Source organism: Nipponia nippon, unplaced genomic scaffold (genome assembly GCF_047370975.1).
Source record: "Nipponia nippon isolate SJK-2023a ecotype South Korea unplaced genomic scaffold, ASM4737097v1 scaffold_3, whole genome shotgun sequence".
NCBI lineage: Eukaryota > Metazoa > Chordata > Aves > Pelecaniformes > Threskiornithidae > Nipponia > Nipponia nippon.
Window position 1 is genome coordinate 92,939,333 of NW_028262347.1, and position 20,273 is coordinate 92,959,605.

General features: G+C 38.0%; 1 protein-coding gene across 6 annotated transcripts in view; it reads right to left on the reverse strand.

Annotated features, from left to right (window-relative positions):
• Window positions 1–2,329: 2,329 nt before the first annotated feature.
• The window catches only part of CABCOCO1 (ciliary associated calcium binding coiled-coil 1), a 139,908-nt gene continuing 121,964 nt past the window's right edge, over window positions 2,330–20,273 (reverse strand). For all 6 annotated transcript variants that reach the window (XM_087767373.1, XM_087767370.1, XM_087767369.1 and 3 more), the window contains 3 exons: window positions 6,653–6,775; window positions 6,110–6,250; window positions 2,330–3,364 (listed from right to left, as the gene is read on the reverse strand). In XM_087767373.1, the coding sequence (XP_087623499.1) occupies window positions 3,287–3,364; window positions 6,110–6,250; window positions 6,653–6,775 (342 nt within the window). In that variant the 3' untranslated portion in view covers window positions 2,330–3,286. The remainder of the gene's footprint in view (window positions 3,365–6,109; window positions 6,251–6,652; window positions 6,776–20,273) is intronic.

Sequence of the window (20,273 nt, forward strand, 5' to 3'; positions counted from 1 at the left end):
CAGGATCAAACCTATGCTCTGGAGGCTTTTCAAATAAGTATGATACGTACACCTGGATAAATGTGTTTTGGTGGTTAACTGAATCATGTGCTTAAGAGTTCGATTTAAATGGACCAATGCACACATTTTGTGGTCAGGTTGGCAGTGTAGGTTATTGAAGAAAATGTCTTTTTCTCACTTGTGAAAAGCTGAATTTGAAGCCTACGCACAGTGGCTTTTCTGGGAAAGCAAATTTTCTAGGAATGCCAGTTACAATTTTAGGAAGGAAACAATGTGGTAATTTTCAAATTCAAATCAAGTTTTGGCACAGAAGAAGAGAAGCAAGGCTTGAGAAGAAAAGGTCATGGCAAACAACTATGAAACAGGTAAAAAACTGTTTTCCCTTTTTGTCTCCTTTCCCATCTTTTTCAAGCCAGCTTCTTACTAGAAAAACTGCTTTCCATCTCTTCTAAACTTCCATCACTCTCTCAGTATAATGCAGGAAAGCACTGCCTGAAAATAGAGCTTTTCTTTTGCTAGAGGATAATTACTAATTGTTCACTGTCTCATTATAAAATCCTAGTGAAGACCAGGACTTTACCATGAAGGTGCTAAAAAGCATCAATATTATACCTTATATAGGAAAAACTATAGTGTTTCATCTGTACTCTGTCCCCTGGAAAACCACCGCTTCTCTGGCAGACCAGGGAGAACATAACGCCTCTTTCCTTGCTTTCTAGGAGACCTGTCTGATTTGAATGGAAAGCTCCGTAGGGTGGGAACCCGTTAGGAACTACGTTAAGTATGTGTATCGTAAAGAACTACGTTACATCAACAGTGCTGCAAAAAAAAAAAAAAAATCAAATCAAAAATTGTTATACCAAAGCCTCAACTGCAGGTCCCAGGAATGACAGTATAATTATTTTTAGAGATGACTATAGCAGTAACTCAACATGACACGAGAGACCTGAGAAACAGCAAGCCTGATTTAAACCAATGGAAAAGCCAGGAATGCAGAATGGAGACTGTTCTTAATGCACCATATTGCATTTGAACATTTTGTTCCTACCCATCTATCCAAAGCATGACGTTTTGCATTTCATATTAACATTCTGAAGACATTAAAGGATTCTTCAATTTGATGTTCATATGCTGTGTCAGAACACGCACTCTGACTGCTTAGAGAGACATTATGTCTACCTTTTACTCATCTTCCCTCCCTCAGCCTCCTAACCATCCTCCCTCCCACTCCCAAAAAATCCCTGGGGCTATTGTTATTGGTAGCATTATTTAGTTCAGCAGGAAGATAGTTACAAATACGGTTTGTGGGATTTGAACTTCACTTTGGATTTCTGCAATACCTCAGCTGTTATGCATATGTACTAAGACTGAATGCTAACAAATCATTGCAGTAATACTTGATGTTCATATACAATTTCTCATCTTCAAAGCACTTCAAAATGTCCCAGAGGTTCTACAAAATCTGGGAGCGGGAGGAGGAGATACGGGCAAAAGCCTTTGTTTAGCATTGGTCTTAACATAAATCATAGTTAGTCCCTTTCTGCTTAGCACTATGGCAGGAATGCTGTAGTCTTCAGATTTAAGTCTGAAGTGCTAAACAATGCTAAATTGCCGATAACACGTTTTCACTAAAAAGTATTTAAAATACTCTTTTTTTTCATACGGACAGCTCTCTTCAGAAGTTCTGTTCTCACCTTTGAGTTCAAAACCAGGGAAACTTGTGGCATTAGCATAACGTGTTGGGAGATGAATTTATGTATCAAAATAAAGGACGTTTTGATTTCGGAAAGTTTTGATAACTAAAAAAAAAATCATATTTCAAAGCAATAAAACAACAAAGGCCATAACCAGGGATCTTGACGATTTTAAAAGATTAAGATATTTCCAAAAGGGTGGGGTTTGTTTTTTTTAAAGGTAAAACTAATAACTCTTCATGAAGGGCTTCGGTGTTGAAAGGCGAACAGTTAGCTTTTAACAGCTGAAAGGAAGCTGTCCCTCGCCTGCTGGCCGGCGCCGGCAAGAGGAATGGGCCAGGAGCGCCGGGCGGCGAACCCGGGAGGCGGCCGGGCAGCGGGGGCAGCGCCGGGGCGGCCGCCGGGCGCCGGGGGGACGGGGCCGAGCCCCGCTGCGGCGGCAGGGCGAGCAGGCAGCGCCCCCTGCTGGCCGCGCCCCCACCGCCCGGCCCAACCGGACCCCTCCGGAAAACTGGTTCAGCCTTTTTTTTTTCTTTCTTTTTTTTGGACCGGGCTGAGTCAGGCTTGCAAACTTTTTTCATTATCGCCATAAAAAACGGGGACGAAACGAAACAAAACTTAACTTTTTACTTAATGGGAAACAAACGTGAAATCGTAATGAATAAAACATTCTATTTCTCAAATATTCCGCTGAACTTGTAACGCAAGCCAGCCTTTACGCTTGAAAGCATGACTTGTATTCAACGTGCTTTCTAGGGCACAGAGTTCTGTAGCACAACAATTAGTACAGGCTATGATTTTGAAACATAGATGTTAAACCGGTTCTTCTGAGGTCATTTATTTGGTTAGATTCCTTGGAGTTTGAAACGTTTCTATGATGTCTGACAAAATATGGAAGCATTCTCAGATGAAAGGTTGCACGCATTCCAGACAGATTTCCACTGAAATCAAAAGGAACTCTTCTTGGGAATACTGTAAAAGTGCAAACTCTTCATTTATGCAGTTTTAATATGGTGGAAACAAACAAGTGTAAGATATTAAGTTTGTTTTAAAGCTTAGAAAGCAATTGAAAATGAAATAACATACATATTATTAATGAGTAACTACAGTGAAAAGTGTGCAATTACACGTTAATTAAGTTCTCTCCTTATTATATCTGCAGTGCCTCAAAATGATGTTTTCTCTCTATGTAATCTCCTTTTAGCAACATTTCCTGAAAAAAGCCATAGGTGTAAAGCAGAAACCGTTACGTATTTTCCAACTGGAAAAAGGAAAGAAAATGAAACTACAGTTTTGCTTTTTCTTTTTTTTTTTTAAATCAGGATTTCTACTCAGAAATAAACTGAACTTCAACATGTTTTAATTAAACATCCGTCTGTTTATAATCTTCTACTTAAGTCTAAACTAAATAACAACACTGTCAGAACACAGTAAATTTGAGGAACTGGGATGAACTGTTTCTAGGTAAATGTTAACAGAACCGTTTTCCTTTATACAAAAATAATTACGTTCAGGCAGGGAGCCAGTCTTCTGTGTGCACCATCCCCTGCTGTCCAATTTCTGTAAAATTCAACACCACCTTTCTTATCTCGCTATTTAGGACTTTTTAATTTTTCTGTGCTCAAAGTATAAGCTGCTTCTTGCATTTGCAGCTTTTCATTTATCTCTGCCTGTAAAGAAAATCAGAAGAAAAAAGTGGTTATGATGGAGCTATCTTAGGCTGCACATTGTCTTTGTGGTTTTGACACACTGTAGTGCAGTAACACAGACATTATCCTACACACCTTCCTGTTTTGCAGACGTAACGGTGTTTCAGCCTGTACTTACGCGATAACGCTTTATCGTATTACTGTGCACAATCCCGACGTGTGCTACGACTGCCGTGAACAGGAAGTGATCTGGGACAGCCATTTCTCACGTAACCTTGTCTTGGGAGATAGCTTAATTTGCCTGTATTCTCAGACAGCCCCTACCAATAAACACCAAATCAGAAAAATTGCTTTGGGATTTGGTTGTTGCCACTGTTTTCCTTTGCTGCAGATGTTTCTTCTCTAGTGTAATACATTTTATTGAAACACTGCTGGAATTAGAAAGCGTTACTGAAAATGAACAATAAAAAAACATATTTCTGTGATGTTGCTTGTCTTTCTTAATTACAAACACAATTATGAATGTGTATCTCATTCTGGAAATCCAGACTGCTGTAGACACTGAGTGTTTAATTTGCAAACTAACATTTGTGGGGAAGGTACAAGGGCTGTGACATATTTTAGTGAAATCTTTGGCAGTGATAATGCGTAGCAGTCTTTAATTCTATAGCATTTGGAAATGTGGGATCACTGGAAAAAAGGTCTCAAATTATAGGGGTTCATGGGGAATTTACGTATCCTTCTCAATATCAGCATTCATCACTGCAAAAATACATGAGAAATGGAAGGAGTGCAATGACAGTTTTTCGAAGAGTTGCAAAGTTTTGTTCAAACACCTGGAACAGGCTCAAAGGTCCTTTACAGACTCCACATAAACTGATCCAAAACTTAGAGTTACATTCTAATGGACTTCATGTAATTTTGATAAAGTGAATGGATTTGGCCCAGAAAAGCTTGCGGTAACTTCCCATTTTAGGAACATTTTAGGAACTGCCAGATCTAGAGATTCCTACTAGTGCCATGCTGCAACCTATTAATGGATAACCACAGCTAAAATGTTTTCAAAGTTCCCAGTAGCTCAGGTTAGCATCAAAAAACTGTAATTTCTATCTCAACTTTGTATCTTTAGATATGGCCTTCACCACAGTCAATCCATCCTCAATTATCAACAAATATGTCCCTATCCCTTGACATTATATGTATACTTTGCTGCTTTGCTGTGGAACGCTGATCCTCCAGGCTGATCCTCTCTCAGCCACCCCAGCTGCCTTTTCTTCTCCAGTTTTTATATCCCTCTTTCTCTAATTCCACCTTCAGTGAAAATCAGCTGCCACCATACTCACTGTGGCTGCTGTTGTGATTGCTGAGTGTCAGCACTGTGATTTCAGACTAAGAGTTATTTTCTAGACTCAACTAGTGCAAGAGATGCCTCATGTCCCCTGGAGACGTAAGGCAGATTGTGAAATCACAGTTCACTCATAACAACAAAATGGTATGCGTTTGACCACGTACCAGGTGAAAATCTGACTATAAGATTACCTCAGAGGTCAACAAACTGAGAAATCAGGTGATACATTGGTGGAGGACTTTTAAAAACTGGAAGGAAATTATTTTCTGTGTAGATAACCAGAGTTGCAAAAGAAGAAGGAAAAAAAAAAAAAAAAAAGGCATTTTTCTAATCTGTGCAGTTTTCATAAAGAAAAAAAGCTCTTAGACTGATGCTAATGAAATCAAGGTCTAGTGAAAAACAGGTATTTCATTTTTCTGTAGGTAGGGACAGCAATAAGACAACATAAGCCAGCTTCCCTCCTGTTTCTAAAGTCATGTTGAAATGGAATATGAAATCAAATAGGTAGATTTAACGATGGCATCATTATTCCAATTTATATTCCCCATTCATACATAATCCATGTAAAGCAATTTATTGATACCACACTATTTTCAGACAATATTAGATATTTAATAAACTGCTGCTTCACCAGCAACGTCCAATGTACTGCATCAAAAGTTTAAAGTGCCTAATGCCACCTGGTTGTTGCAAACAAGACCAAATTCCACCAGTCCCTGGCTGGAACTGACTCCTAGCTGGTTTGCTTTCAGTAGTTTCATATGCTTGAGGGAGCAGTTTACAAAATAACAATGATCTACTTGCCGGCTTTCCACATGTTTCAGTTTATAGACCTCCCTGTAGAGAAGCAGATCACCCTACAACAAATATAAGTCCGCTGACAATAGCTTCCTTCCCTTTCATGAACCCCATAGAAAGAACTCATGGACTCCTCAGAGTCTGCAGACCACATACTGAAACCTGATCTGTTCCATTAAGGCAGCTCCTGTAGAGTTATGCACCTAACAACTGAAGTCTAGAATTGGCATAAATGTGTTATTTCTTACACAGATTGAAGGATGTGTAACATAGCTGCATCTAACAATTTATATTAAGCACGCATCACATATGCTCCATCACAGCAGCTGAACCCCCGAAAAGGAATTTTATCACTGACATCACTGAGAGCAGGATTTGGCCCATGTTTCTTAACACATAGTAATGCTGAAGATATATGTTGTTATATTACTGAATATTTTTTACCTTATCACATGTAAGCTGACTAAACTAGGAGTTATTTATAGAGGCTAATTCACATTTTTACAGCATATGGATGTGCTTTTTGCCAGCTTTAGCATGAATACAGTTTATATTCATTAAGGCTGAGCTAGCTAATTAACCATAGACAGAATTAGTGAATAGCTTTCTAGTAATAGTACCTCAAGGTTGCCAATAATTTCATTTGGGATTTCACCCACTGCAGACTTCTGATCTTCAGCAGTGACACCAGCCGCAGCATCTGCCTCGAAGGACTCTGCCTCTGGACAGGGCTCTTCCAGGTAACTCTCTTGATCAGACCCCTAGCAGCAACCAGCCACAAGAAATACGTGAGTTAGAACATCCTCCTGCTCTCCACGAGACCAAACAGCGCCAGCCCAAAGACATGCAACAATACATGAAGCCTGTTTTGGAGAATTCCTGCTCTGACAGAGACCATCAGTGTCTCTCTTTCACTGCCCAGGCCAGGCAGATCCTAAGGTTATGAAGTTGGATGGGGAGAGAGCCCAGAAGTGCTGACTCAAATATCCTCTGTTGACTGATTAATGCAGTAAAAGCAACTTCATTCAGTCTTAGAAGAGAATGTATGCTATATTCTGGGGAATAAATATCATTAGTGACTGGGCTCCAATAGTAATAAATGAGGTAGGAGACTCATAGAAAAATAGCTTTAAAAAAAAAATAAAAGGAACAAAACTCTATACCTTAGATTCTGTCTCTGCAGCTGTTGGTGATATTATGAATGACGAATAAATATCCGAAGGTATGCCTTCTTCTGGCTGAACAGGGAAGGGGGGAACTGCAGGTTGGGCAAGTTCAATCACGTACTGGCAGTATTAAAAAAAAAAAAAAGAAAAAAGAAAAAAGAAAAAAAAGTAATTCAGGTTTAATTATTGCTCAGAGGTTTATTGCAGATTTTTTAAAATGGAAATGAAATGGCTGGCAAACAACAAAAAACAATACCTTTTTTGTTACTATCCAGGTGCTCAGAACTGGAAAGCATACCGAAAATGATTATAGATCAGCTTTAATTTCTAGCTGCATCTCAAGGGGTCCTCTTTATAATACTTGGAAAGAACAGATGATTTTCATAATTTCATAACACTACAGCTTCTTACTCATGTGGATAATTAAGTTTAGAAAACACAGAGCTTGGGTAACATGCAGTTGTCCCAATGCAAATTTGTCACTTCTGAACAGGGAATCTTGTTGCATTTTGGAATTAAAGGGCCCAGTTGACCACCAGGGTATTCTTTCAAAGGAGTCAGCTGGAGTAAAGTTGTAGTGACACTGCATCAAATAAGGCCCTGAGAAAAAAATTTTAATATGTGACTATAATTTAAGAACTGCTAACGGGCTAAGTTTTGCTGCTTCATCAGCTTGCTCCCATTTCTCTTTCCTGTGAACATGGGAACCACACCGGCATTTTGCTGGCGTGTGAACTGCAGCTCCAGGAATGCTCTGACAAGGAAATGGCTTTTCCCCCCTCCCGGAGTAGCTGGATGCAGCACTTAGTCCTTGCTCGGGCTCTCGCGAGTGATGCAGAAGGCAGCCCCGAGTCCTCTAAAGTGACAAGGTTTTGTGTTGTTTTTTTAAAAAAATGGATGACAGAACATACATGCCAAATAAGGTGACAAAAGGCATTTTTGAATGAGCAAGGAACAGGGTGTAATACTAAAATGGTATGTTTGGGGCCTCTACAATGGGAAGTGCCCACTGAGAATACCAGGCAGATGTTCCAGTTCTGAGTCAGCTATTACAAACATGATTTTGCTTGGATGGCGTAAGTCAACCACATTAATTCACATCAGGGTAATTGCAGCTCCCATAAATTAATTTCCTCATACCTTTGAAATCACAGCTAGGCTGATATGTAGTTTATTTAGTTACTTGCTACAGTTAAACATGCTGAAAATATTAAAATTAAAATAGCAAATATTGAAAATAAAGAGTGAGACCTAGCCATTGTACTTTCTTGCATTAAAAATCTCTTCTGTAGTCCGAAAAGCTTTTCAGAAGTTATGTTTGGACTCCACCATTATCTTCAAGATTCCCTGTCATGTGTGAGTTCGCTAAAAAAGGTAGACAGTATTAGCCCATGTTCATAAGAACTCAAAAGGCTGACAGAAAGATTTCCAGAATTTAAGTGAGGAGAAAACCAGATATTATAGAAGCATTTTCCTGTATCACTTGTGACTCAAATTTTACAGCACTGTGCTAGTATTAAAAAGTATTAGCTGAATTGGATGAGAATTCACAATTACTTTCTGCTTCTTTAAAATAACATTTTTTGGTTAGTTAGTTAACTATTCACTCAAAATATTTTCTTTATTTAGATTAAATCATTATTCCATTTATTCTCTCCAGTCCAAATCTCAAAAAATGAAATAATGTAAAAAACTAGACTGGGTTTTTAAAATCAATTCCTGGCTGCTCAAATACGTTCTTGTAGCATGGATAAGATTTTCAGAGGTTCTGTTTTAGAATAATATTTTTACTTCGCTGCGTCCTTTTAAAGAGAGCCATTCTTTACTCATCTGTTCCGTGTCTAATAATAACCCTTGGATCATTAAGAAATAACTAAATTACAGCAGAACCAGTCTTTTTAATGAGCCATAATAGTCTCAACATTCAGCCAAAAGTTTTTTTAAAAGACTGTGAAACTTCAATGTAGAATATGAAGTATTTTGTTGAGTAATAAGAAGTTTATGAGCAGCACTACAGTTTACAGCCAAAATATAGTGACCTAAAAATGCCATTCTGCATTGCTCCTTCCTATACATTGTGTCCTTAACAAGTCCAGGGGAAAATTAGAATGAATGAATTGTGGTGAGAGCCCGAAGCCAACAAACGTATTTAAATGAATCCTTCTGATGCAATACTTTCCTTTAAAAAATACAATTAAGTCTTTGTATTTCCTTTGAACAAAACCTCATGTTTAATAGCACCAATGGCTCTGTAGTAAAATCTATTTAAAAACAGAGAAGGAGACACAGTAAGTTTTATACAGTTACAGTGGCTTTAAAAAACGTTGCTAGCTTCTGAAGTCTGAGTAAATTTATGGTGAATTACTTCCACTGACCTACATTAAAAAATTCATCCTCCTTTTTTTAATTCCTGAAGATTTGTCATTATGTGAGCATTATTCACTATGACAAAGATGTATTACTCAAAGTGTCCTCTTGAATCAATATAACTATCGAAATGTGAGAAACAGTTTGGCAAGATGATAATGCTTTAAAATTAATTGGCAATATTTTCCTGCACATTGCGGTCCAATGGGTCCATGAGAATTGAAACATAAAGAAATCGTAAGGCAGTTGCACAAATGTAGAGGGCATATCAGTGTCAGCTGCAGATAAAAGGATGCTCCGAAAGAGACTGGAGGGAGCAGAAGTTAAATGTAATATTCTTACTAACTCCTAGGTGCGGTGGGGTGCCAAAAGGCCACTTGAATCTGGACAAATTAGAGCAGGCTAGAGGCTCCTCTAACATTCAGCAGAGGTTAAAGCGGGAAATATCATTCAGCATCCCCTTTACTTTCCCACCTAAGTTGCATCAAGCCTCGGCGTAGCCACAGCTGAGGACTGTAGCTGGTGTTCAAACATTGCTCTCAATGTGCAGCCCCATGCCACAATTTTTCTCTGGAATTCTTTCCAGTAAAAGTATAAAAAGCGTCATGTTGTTCTGTACATAAACCCACATACTATTCTTCTTGTTGAGAGCTAGCAAATTACCTTTTTACAAATGTAGGCAGAGCAAAGACAATAAAATAGTACACAGGAAAATTTCTAAAACAGAATAATGGCAGGAAAGAAGATTGGTAAAGCATTCTAATAAACGAGTTCCACAGATGTGGTAGTTATTATAAAATTAGCTTTGCATAACTTACCAATATACCATTACATTTTCCCCCAGATGTTATCTGTTACTTAAATTAATTTTGCTTAAGTTATTATTATTGCAGATTTTATCCATGCTGTATTTTATTATTTAAGTTTCTGTGGCATAAAACAAGCCCTGGCTGATAGCACTACTTTTAATAATATATGTACGAGGTTTTAGTTTTATACAAATGGCTGCTGGGTATATCTTAATAGTCATAGCACAGAACGTCTGCTCTCAAAATATTATGTAGATTAAAACCAGCTATTTACTTACACTCTAATTCAAGTCATTGGAAACGTTTGCAGTATTTATGTATGTGGTATGAAGGGAAACAATCTACTCGGGGAATAAATATCAGAGTTTGGAAATTAGCAAAGCTAAGGTCAAGGTCAGTTTGGATTTACTAACATACTTGCTGAAAATTAGAATTTATAGTTTATGCTTACTTATTTCATAAATGAGAAAAGAGACTGAGGGAGTGATGTATTTGCCTCTTTGGTACAAGGCTTTTGTGTCATAGAAACATTTTAAAACCACCTTTTCAGCTTAATATTTTCTGAAATTCTGTACTCCTCTCCACAGAGTCTTAACATAAATTCTCTGTAGCTCATCTTACCCAACATAGGAAAATAATTATTTATAAGGATTGGAAAAAATATCCCACATTCAGCATGGAGCATTTCTAAAGCCTTGTAACATCTTTCAAAGCCTTTCAATGGATATGGATTTGATTTTATACGAATGACAGATGCATCTAAAAAAGGGTGTTCTTTGTGTGTTATTCTCTATATTCATATCATCTGTGTAGTTTCTAATTGTATGCCAAAGGACCTTATGCTACCAGAGACCTGCACAGACTTCTCTCTTACATAGGATGATATGTGAGATTTGCTATGAACCAAAATATTTAATATAGGATTTACATTAGTTTGCCATTCATGCTAAGCATGCCCAGCTGCACACCTACAAATGCGGTGAATTTCAGTTGCTGGAATAAAAGGCACAAGATGTGATTTGTTAGCTGCCTGTATTTCATGTGGTTGAATTTGAATGAATAACTAATGGACAGAGATGCACGGTCTCACGCTGACTCAAACTAGCCTGCCTTTCCCCCCCCCCTCCCCGCTCTTCAACCTGCCAGCATATGCAAACACAACAAACCCACCCTAGTTGCCTCCTGAGGCATCGCCCACCAGCGTTCTCACAGGTGAGGAGGTTTCTGGGAGGCTGCTGATAGCTCTACAAACACATTTGCCATCCTATTTTGCAGCAATGCTATACACAAGGTCCAAAGAACCGAATGATATTACAAAGCACTCAAAAACTTAATCCAGATACGTGATCTGTGCAGTGTGACTAAGATGGTAGAAGTTCCTTCTGAACGCCTTCACTGTACACGTTTGTATTAATATTTAAAACAGAATTAAGACCAATGAGGGACTAAACTTGGCCTCTGAAGTATGTTCCCCAGTTGCCAATGATGCACATGGAAATTCTGTGTGCATGTTCCTAGGCAGGAATTTTCAAACCACTGTTCCTTAAATGAGACAAAAGTTCAGTAAGTCAAAGGTATACTTTATGCTCTTTTTCCTGCATTTTAGAATTCAAGTTAATATGTTTTAAAAAGAGTTTTCCACGTTTCTGAGCTGAGATGTGAATCAACTTTGTTGACAATACATCAGTAATTAATCTAGTTCAAAATAGCTATCTGAAGCAATTTGGTGCCTACATTGACAAAACAGGATCTACTCCTCCCCCCAGGAAGCTGTAAATCAGTCAGTGACATCTGGCCTCAAGGACATCAGAGTCATCTGAAATGTGGTAATTTATATTAATGAACATCAATATTAATTTTTAAATAAAAAGAATTTGCTACTGCCATTATGTTTACATACGGAATATTATTTATAGCTTGCGTTCCTCCTTTCCTACATTTTGCCCATAAATTATTGTAAGGAAACACACTGTCAGAGTTATAAATATTTTTCCTTGGAGTTAAAGCTTTTACATATCCTCTTACTGTTTTCAGTAACGATATAAGGGCAACAACCAGGATTTTCTTGCTACTCCAGGAACTGCTGCCAATTTTAATGCTCGACTGAGTAGAAAAGGGTGCTTCTACAAAAACAACCAAAGCCTTCCTCTCTAGAGATATCTTAATGCAGAATGCCCTTAATACATAGATTCTGTAAAAATATCCTAACATAGCAGAAAAAAATAATACTGATTTTATTGGGCTGCAGTCATCTACGTCTGCTTTTACCAAGCTTCCAATTATTACTGCCAATTCGCAGATTATTTAGAACGACAAAATAAGAGACATCCAAAAAAAAAATTCCCCAGTTGGCTTTCGTGCTGAGGGCACATCACTAAATGATTCACCTTGGAATGGTCACTCTAAATTCACATTGTATTTAGCATTGCCAAATCTCCTAGAGTTATGGGATTACAAGAGAATCTCAGCTTTCATTTAAAAATAAAGTTAGTGTCTAGCTCTTATGGTTGCAGGGGAAAGATTGAAGACATAAATCTTGAAAGCTCAAAAACTAGACTGCAAGCAAAAGGAATCAAACAATTATTTTTAAGCAAGTCTCATGATTTTTTGGGATCTGTCTCACCATTTTAAATGCTTGAGGTTAACAAAACCCTTTTAAGAATAATGCATAGCGATTTTGAGGAGGGGTGAAGGATTTTTTTTTTAGTACCTGAAAGTGCAACTCTTGCATGTCAGGACTCTTCAAAGTGCCAGCCCCCCATTTCCACTTCAAGGGCACCCATCAAACAAGCAAAGAGCAGGCAGCTCCTATTCTGCCTGTACAGTTATACTCATCAGGGATCTAAAGCCATTAAAAAAAAACCCCCAAAACACAAGAATCTTTCCCACGGTAACCAACTAGCTGGATCTACAAATATTAAAAAAAAAGTAAGGCTTTTTTTTATTAGTCATGTGAACACATTAGAGAACCATAAAAGTAAGTTCTGTTGAACCCAATGCACAACAGGCAGTCTAATATTTCGGTGGCATACACCTTATCATGCCAAAGCTTTACATTTCCTTGTTGTATATCTCTTTTTCCAAATCATTTAATGAGGAAAGATCTGATATGAATGCTGAAAACATTATGATAAAAATGTGAAAGCATACCTGGCCAGGTGCATTTTGGTACCTCTTTCTGGGAGGAGGCTTCATACATTTGATAAAGACTTGCTGCAGTCTCATAACTCTCAGAGAATCAATTTGCATAAGAGCATATGCCTTTGGCAACAAAATGGCCTATAAGAATTAAATTGCTTAGGGGGATGGTATTCATCACACCTGCTTTAGGGGCTTTGTCACCCCCCTAAACCCCTCCTTGTAGTAACTGCAAAGACAACTGCATCTCCTGAGGCAGTCAGAGAAACTAAGATAAATTAAGAACTTAACAATTACTTAATATACCTGGCCTGGACCACAGCAAGCACAGCCTATTATCTCTCCTACTGACAGTATAGAGAACCTATGAAAGCTGGGTTCCTCACTCAGGCTCCCCAGTTCCCCTGGTCCTGGGAAATATGAAATATTCCCTTTTTTATTCAAAGGACCACTGTAGAAACTCAGTGGGGATTAGAAGCACCACACATTCCTCCTGTAGACCCGAGTGTGTACGGTAAAAGTCGGACGGCTGTTGGCACTATCCTGGGCTGTTTTTTCCAGGTGTTACGTCCGAGATGCAGCAACGTCTCACCAACTCTTAGTGTTCTACAGGGCTTTCAGTCAGCCTTAAGACTTCCGAAAAATGCTAATGTAGACAATGCCTATCTCCAGCATGTATGTCTGTCTCTGGCATGTCTCACGCTGTGTACACACCAGTTAGAGCAGGTGTGTGTCTAGGGAGCTGCATTTTACCCCACCAGATTTCTCTTAGTTCAAGTAAGCATAGTCTTCAGGCTTTATCTAAACATGAGTACAATATACATGAAAGAAAGGCACCAAGAAGATTCCCCAAAAAACTAGGAAAACTTTAAAAGAAATTTTTGAAACAAAAAGGGTTCAAGAAGTGATTGGGAGCTCCTGCTGAGAAAGTCTGACAGCAGAAAAATAATCCTTTGCTGTTGATACAGTAATGTGTAATCACTGCCTCAAGCTGGACAGAGGTCCCACCTCCTGCCTTTGTCTGCCCCCGCTCTTAAACAGCCTTCCCTTCCTATCTATTTCCTCTGAAACGAGCATTTTCTCCATGCAAGACTGGTCATGGACAAGCCCCTCACACGACTGCCCCATACTCTGTACGTTCCCGCACCACCAAATGACGAAGGAGCAAGCTCTCTCTAAACTCCTCTCAGTCATCAGGTGCATTAGATGTGAACAGGCTTGTCTATATTGATTCACCCCTAGCTGATGCTACAGAAAAAAGCTGCTCTAACATTTAAAAGGTTGCATTAAAAAAAAAAAAAACAAAACCCTAAAGAATATTGATTCTGAGCTAAGAGGAAAAAAAAAATTGCTCACACAATTTAAAAACTACAATATAGATTTTTTTAAAATATGCTACATTAGAAAACTTTTCAGGATATACGGTCACATAAAAATGGAGAGCTTGTGTTCTTTGTTATTAGACCTAAAACATAAAGTCTTTGCCTGAGTGTGTAAGTTTCTGTTAAAACAACAATTTGTCCTGTGGACTGTAAATTCAATTACTGTTTTTATTGGAATCACATTTTGCTTTGGAAACAATCATGCAGAAAAACAACCAGTAACTTAGACATTTTAAAAACATCTCAAAACAGGCATGGCTCTGAGAACAAATCAGTTATGGTAATTCTTCCACTGTGAACTGCAATGTTTTTTAAATCCATTTCCATATTTTTAATTAACACCTAGTTAAAAAAAAAAATCTTACTGTAGGTCATTTTAATCACAAATGGGAAAACAAATTTACTTTATCAGAAAATTGACTCGACACTATTTTAGGGATGTATTTTTCATGTTTTTATCATCAAAATTAAGTTATTAACATACATTTTCCAATTTGGGAATGCAGAAATAAGCCAATTTTTCTCTCAAATTTCAGAGTTACAGTTTTCAGTCACCTTTCTATGTGAAACTAGTCTATTTTAGCACCAGAATATTTGATCAGTACACACAAAAAAACACATATGTCTAAGATACCAGTACTTCTTTACAATTGCATTTCTGTATAACTTGAATCTGTAGTATTCTCACCATAGCCTGTTAGTCAAAAGAAACCACCACTTCCTTATATCACACTTGAATTTCATATCCCATTGTAAACTCTCCTTATTACAGTACATGTTCATAAATCTGTTTATACTGGATCTCAGCTTGAATGCTGGGGTTAGATTTAACTCTATCTTATAATACTGTCATTCACGTTAAATAAAAATGCAGTTGTGGATAAGGGCAGGGTTAGTCTGGTGAAAGCAAGAGTTAAACAAAGCTTTGTTTCAGCATAGCTTGGCTTAGTGGGTGATTTGAAATCTAATAAGTTTCCTCTTGGTAAACTGCCAAGGCCAACCACACCTTGGATGATGTGAGGTTGTTTTTGAGAAGGTAACATCTCCTTACAGATTATCTCCTCCCACTTCGACTTGGAAGGTTTCTGAGAAGAAGAGTCATTTCCATTTCTGTTGGGGCATGAAATGGTTTCTGGTGAAAAAGTGTATACCTCTCATTCTGCTTTGACTTGTTAGGAAGCTCATGACAAATCGTATAATCAGATGTGGATATTTCAAAATTTGTTTAAACCAAGGATGAGAAGAAACAAGCATTTCTACAGAATATTTTCTCCCCAAATAAAAAAAAACCAACAACAACAGACCAACACTCACTTAACTCCTTATCCCTTGTAAACTCTAAGTTAACTTCATCTTTTAGAAAGTTGCCACACACACAAGTGACAAAACCAACAAAAAATCTGAAATTTATTCAAAGGAGGTTTCCACAATCATACAGACTTTTAACACAAGTCAGGATCAAGAGCAAACGCTTCAAACTTTGAAGTGAAAAATATTGAGTCGGCTATAGAATAAGTGAATACAAAGGGTACTGGGTTGAACTGTACACTATAGGCTTTCCTCCCTTGTGTTTTGTCTTTTTGAGAAATTCTGCTCTACAAGAATAGGCAAAGACAATGGGATCACAAAGTTTGCACACAGTTTGCCCAATGAGATAAAGACAATGTGTCTGTGATGGTCAGCTTTTGATGGAAAAAAATGAAGCAATGATGTCAAAGGGGTTTATTTATTTATTCCTTTTAGCAGCACCTTTTCCCTGGCAGCTTTCCTAAATAGCAACATCCTAAGTACCTAGAGGGAGCAAATGCCAAACAGCAGCACCTTCTCATAAGAATGCACAGCTATACCCAGAAACATGACATTGCCTACTCCGAAGCTGCTGTCTTTTGGTCTAAGCCTCAGAAGAAAACACCTATCAGGAACATCAAAAGTGTCTCAATTGCCAAGCAAAGAAGTTGAGGAGAGGGTAGAAAAATTGCTATTGGCTGGAAAGCTCAGCTGGCAATAGAGAGAAAGGAGGGGTGGATGGAGACACAGGAATTAAATTTATTTAGTCCTGTGGAAGGAAAGACTTATCCAGCAGTTCAGGGAAAAGCGTGGGTCAATGTGCAGAGGAAGAGAGCAGGAGCGATGGGAAGTAGCTAACAACAGAGTCGAATGTCTTGCACGCGGAGGAGAGGCAGTGAGGCTGAACAGATCCATCTTCACCGCCCCGGTAGCAGAGTGCAATGCTGAACTGTAACACTTATTATTCTAGTCTCAAACTCCCCTTTGGCCCCAACTGCCAAGCATGCCAGACTGCGTGAAGCAGCTGAATGTCTAGTGTGGCTCCAACAGTATCTCTTGTCACCAAATCAAGATTTTAACTTGCTTTTCCAATAGATTCATAGCCCGAAGATCATATCAAAGATGGCACTCTAAAGACTTCTGGAGGTGGGCCCTATTCAGCTCCTTATCTACATCAGGCTATTCCCCTCTGATAATCCCTTGCTCCATCTAAACAAAATGTCACATATCCTAGGTTCTCCTGTGATATGATTTATTTTGATTTTAACATTTGGCAGAATGTGAAGCAACTCTCACCACTGCCACCGTGTTTTTATGCTGGCCAGAAATACTCACTTATGCACCAAAACACAGTCTTTCTCCAGCTGACGCAATCCATATAAATACACACACACATATATATATATCCATAGCTGCTAATTGTTTACGCCTAGAAGGACTAAAAAATCCAAAACAAAAAATGGCTTTTAAAAAAGGAATCGATACCAAGAGCTGAAAAGAAAAAAGACCCTACTAGACACCCTAAAGAGAAAAGATTTTAGCAAATATAATGGACAAATTTTCAGTATAGTCCCTCTGCACACACTATCTTCACATTTATAGGACTGACTGGTTTAAGTGTTCTTTGCAGGTGTTCATTCCATCATGTATACATCCTATAAACCATACTGAATGCACAGCTCCATGTGGAAAAAACAGAGCTGATAGGAGATACCTTTGGAAAACCGGGCCACAAAACCAGAGACAGGTTATTTCTCTGTGACAATGAGTAACTTAACAGATATATTTGTCTCTCAATGGTAAATTAGTCTCAAAGCAACGTCCTCCATCAGAGAAAGATCTTAAGGTGTTTTTATAAAACAAGCAATAGCCAATTTGAGCACTTTGACTGGATTTTTTTACAGTCCTAGAATTATTAAAATTGTGAAATTTAAATAATTATATTTCAACCAGTGTTTTACTAGTTCTCTCCCTACCTTCTCTGATTTTAATTTTCTCACTTGTCAGCATCTCTTGGCAGTAAGAACAAGAAAGACCTCAAACCTTTGCTGATTGCTTTCCACGCAATCTGATTTCTATAAATTAGAAGTCGCTGATGGGGAAGCAGACAGCAGTACCCTTTGATCAAGATACACATCTTGATCTCTTTTATAATTTTTTTAAAAAACAATAATATTACAACAAAAAAAATCATCATACAAGCTTTTCGATCAAAGTGTGTCACTGTCTGCTTCCCAGTCAACATACTGCCAGTAAATTGGCGAGGTGCCCAGAAAGAGCAGGCAGCAGCTGGTGGGTTTGATTACCATCTGTATATCCACTAATGTATAAAATATTATGTCTCCATCTAGTGGGCAATTGCATTTAACAGGAAATTTGAAAGTGGGTTGGAACCTACTTCGGCGGATGGCAGAACGAGCTTTGCTAGACTTCCCAGTGGAACTGGGGTCTAAAGCTGTGTAATGTTGGAAATCTATCTAAAGCAAGAAAGGCACTGAAGCCCCCGCTGGTGGTTCCATGGCTGTGCTGGCACTTGCCCTTGAAATCATGTTTTCTCCAGAAGCATTCGTAGAATATCTGTTTCTGTGCTCTCCCAACAAATGAGCTCTTTCTACCACTCTGCAGCACCCTGGAAGTCTTACTGGCCGAAATCTGAGAATGTAAAAGAGGTAACAGGAAAAGGAAGGTGAAAGCAAGGATGCCATTAATGTCCAGAGGTCCTGAAATAAACAATAAGAAATGAGATGAATATGCCAAGACAATGTCTTCCTTTAAGAAGAATTAAACTACAGCATATTAAAGCATTACCGCCCTGGCTACTCAATGACAGGACATGCAAAATACTACGTTAGCTTTCTCATGCGGTTTCAGATAACATCCTTGACTGAACAGGAACAGGGGTAACACGAGGTACGCAAATCTATTTTTCAGAAAAGCGCCACAGAAACAGTCCTTGGGACACAGATTTTAGAATCCACGTGGCTGCTCAAATAAAGGAGAAACTGAGGCACAGGGCAGCGCTGTGACAGCTCTCTCATGACAGACACAGGACTAGAACAAATAGTTATTAAAAGACAAATTCTACCACATTCATTACACCACCCTCCCTTTCATCGATTACCACCCTTTTTGACAACAACTCTGCTAGCAATGTACTGACTGGACATATTTTATGCACAGCCATCTAGTGTGAAAACTGCATCCTAATGAAGAACTATCAGCACAGCAAAATGAAATAAAAAACAACAAGATCATACTATTGATTTTTTCCATCCACATATGGACTAGACCTAAATTCCCTTAGCTTGAGAAATCTGTTGAGATACCTCTCCAAGATAGCATGATTACATTTCACTTAATGACTTCTCTGGATGCATGATAGGTCCTAAAATAGCTCTTCTTTTTCTGAATATCTTTTAATAAAGTTGTTTAACATGCATTTTGATTTGACACACCTAAACTGGTTACAGTAAAGCATTTTCTACTTTTATCATATACTCCATTGCATTAGAAGTAAGGTTATTACTCTATAAATAATCCATTCAAAGAAACTTCAGTTTAACAGCACCTAATAGACACAATCACTTAGGGTAGCATGCTGGCAAATTTCAGCTTTAAATCAGAAGCCGATCTGTCTTCATATGAGAAAAAAAATCAACTTATCAGAAGAAAGCATCATTTTTAAGAAACTCAGGCATGAGCGCTTAAAAATGAAGTCAATACATGCCAACAACTTTTGTGCTAATTTATTGTACTGCTTGTTTGTGCAGGAAGGGGATGGGATTTGTTTCAATCTAATCTAATTCCCTTTATTTCAACAGAAACTACAAGAATTAGAAATTAATGTTGTTCCCGCAACAATTTGCTGTGATAGAAGCTTTATTTTTCAGGTCAGCACTCTCCGTTTTTGATTGCTCAATGGGAGCGCCACAATGGCTAAAAAAAGAAGGCTCTGAAACGTTAGGAAATAGAAACTGCTGACTACCTGGTGAAGGAATAATGATTTATAATATATGAATAGGGGCAATAATTGGATAGCAGGCTGTACTCAAAAAAGCCTTAATTCACAGATCTGACATCAGAAAGTCATAATCCATCGATCTAGCATCAGAATGATGGATTATGACTTTTTAAGAACATGTAGACATGTCAGCTTCACGAGCATTCCGGGAATCGTAGTCCAAATTGTTTTACTGAGGTCATTTGAACAATTTCAGCTTTTTCCAATAAAGCTGATGCACTAATATTTTGAAATGTAAGAGTTCTGTTGGATCCATTTTTTTCTTTCAAACCCTAAAAATCCTCCAACCAAATACTGCAGGTTGCCATAACTTGTGATTGAAGAATTATTTTCTTTTATATTACTTCAAGTCTGTGTCATTTTCTTACAGAGATGACAACAATTTTAAATCCTAATTGATTTTTATGTCAAAAAAGTCTTGTATTCAAATTTGGAGGTGAAAAAGCCAAGATACAAACTGAAGGATTAATTACCATGTTTTTTTTTCAGGAAGAGCACTGACACATTTCTGCCTGGACTACTGCAAAAATATCTATTTTTTGACCTCTGACTCCTTCCTTTTTTCAACCCTGATTAGGTTTTAAACTGTCACTGCCAAAAAGAAAGTTATGATG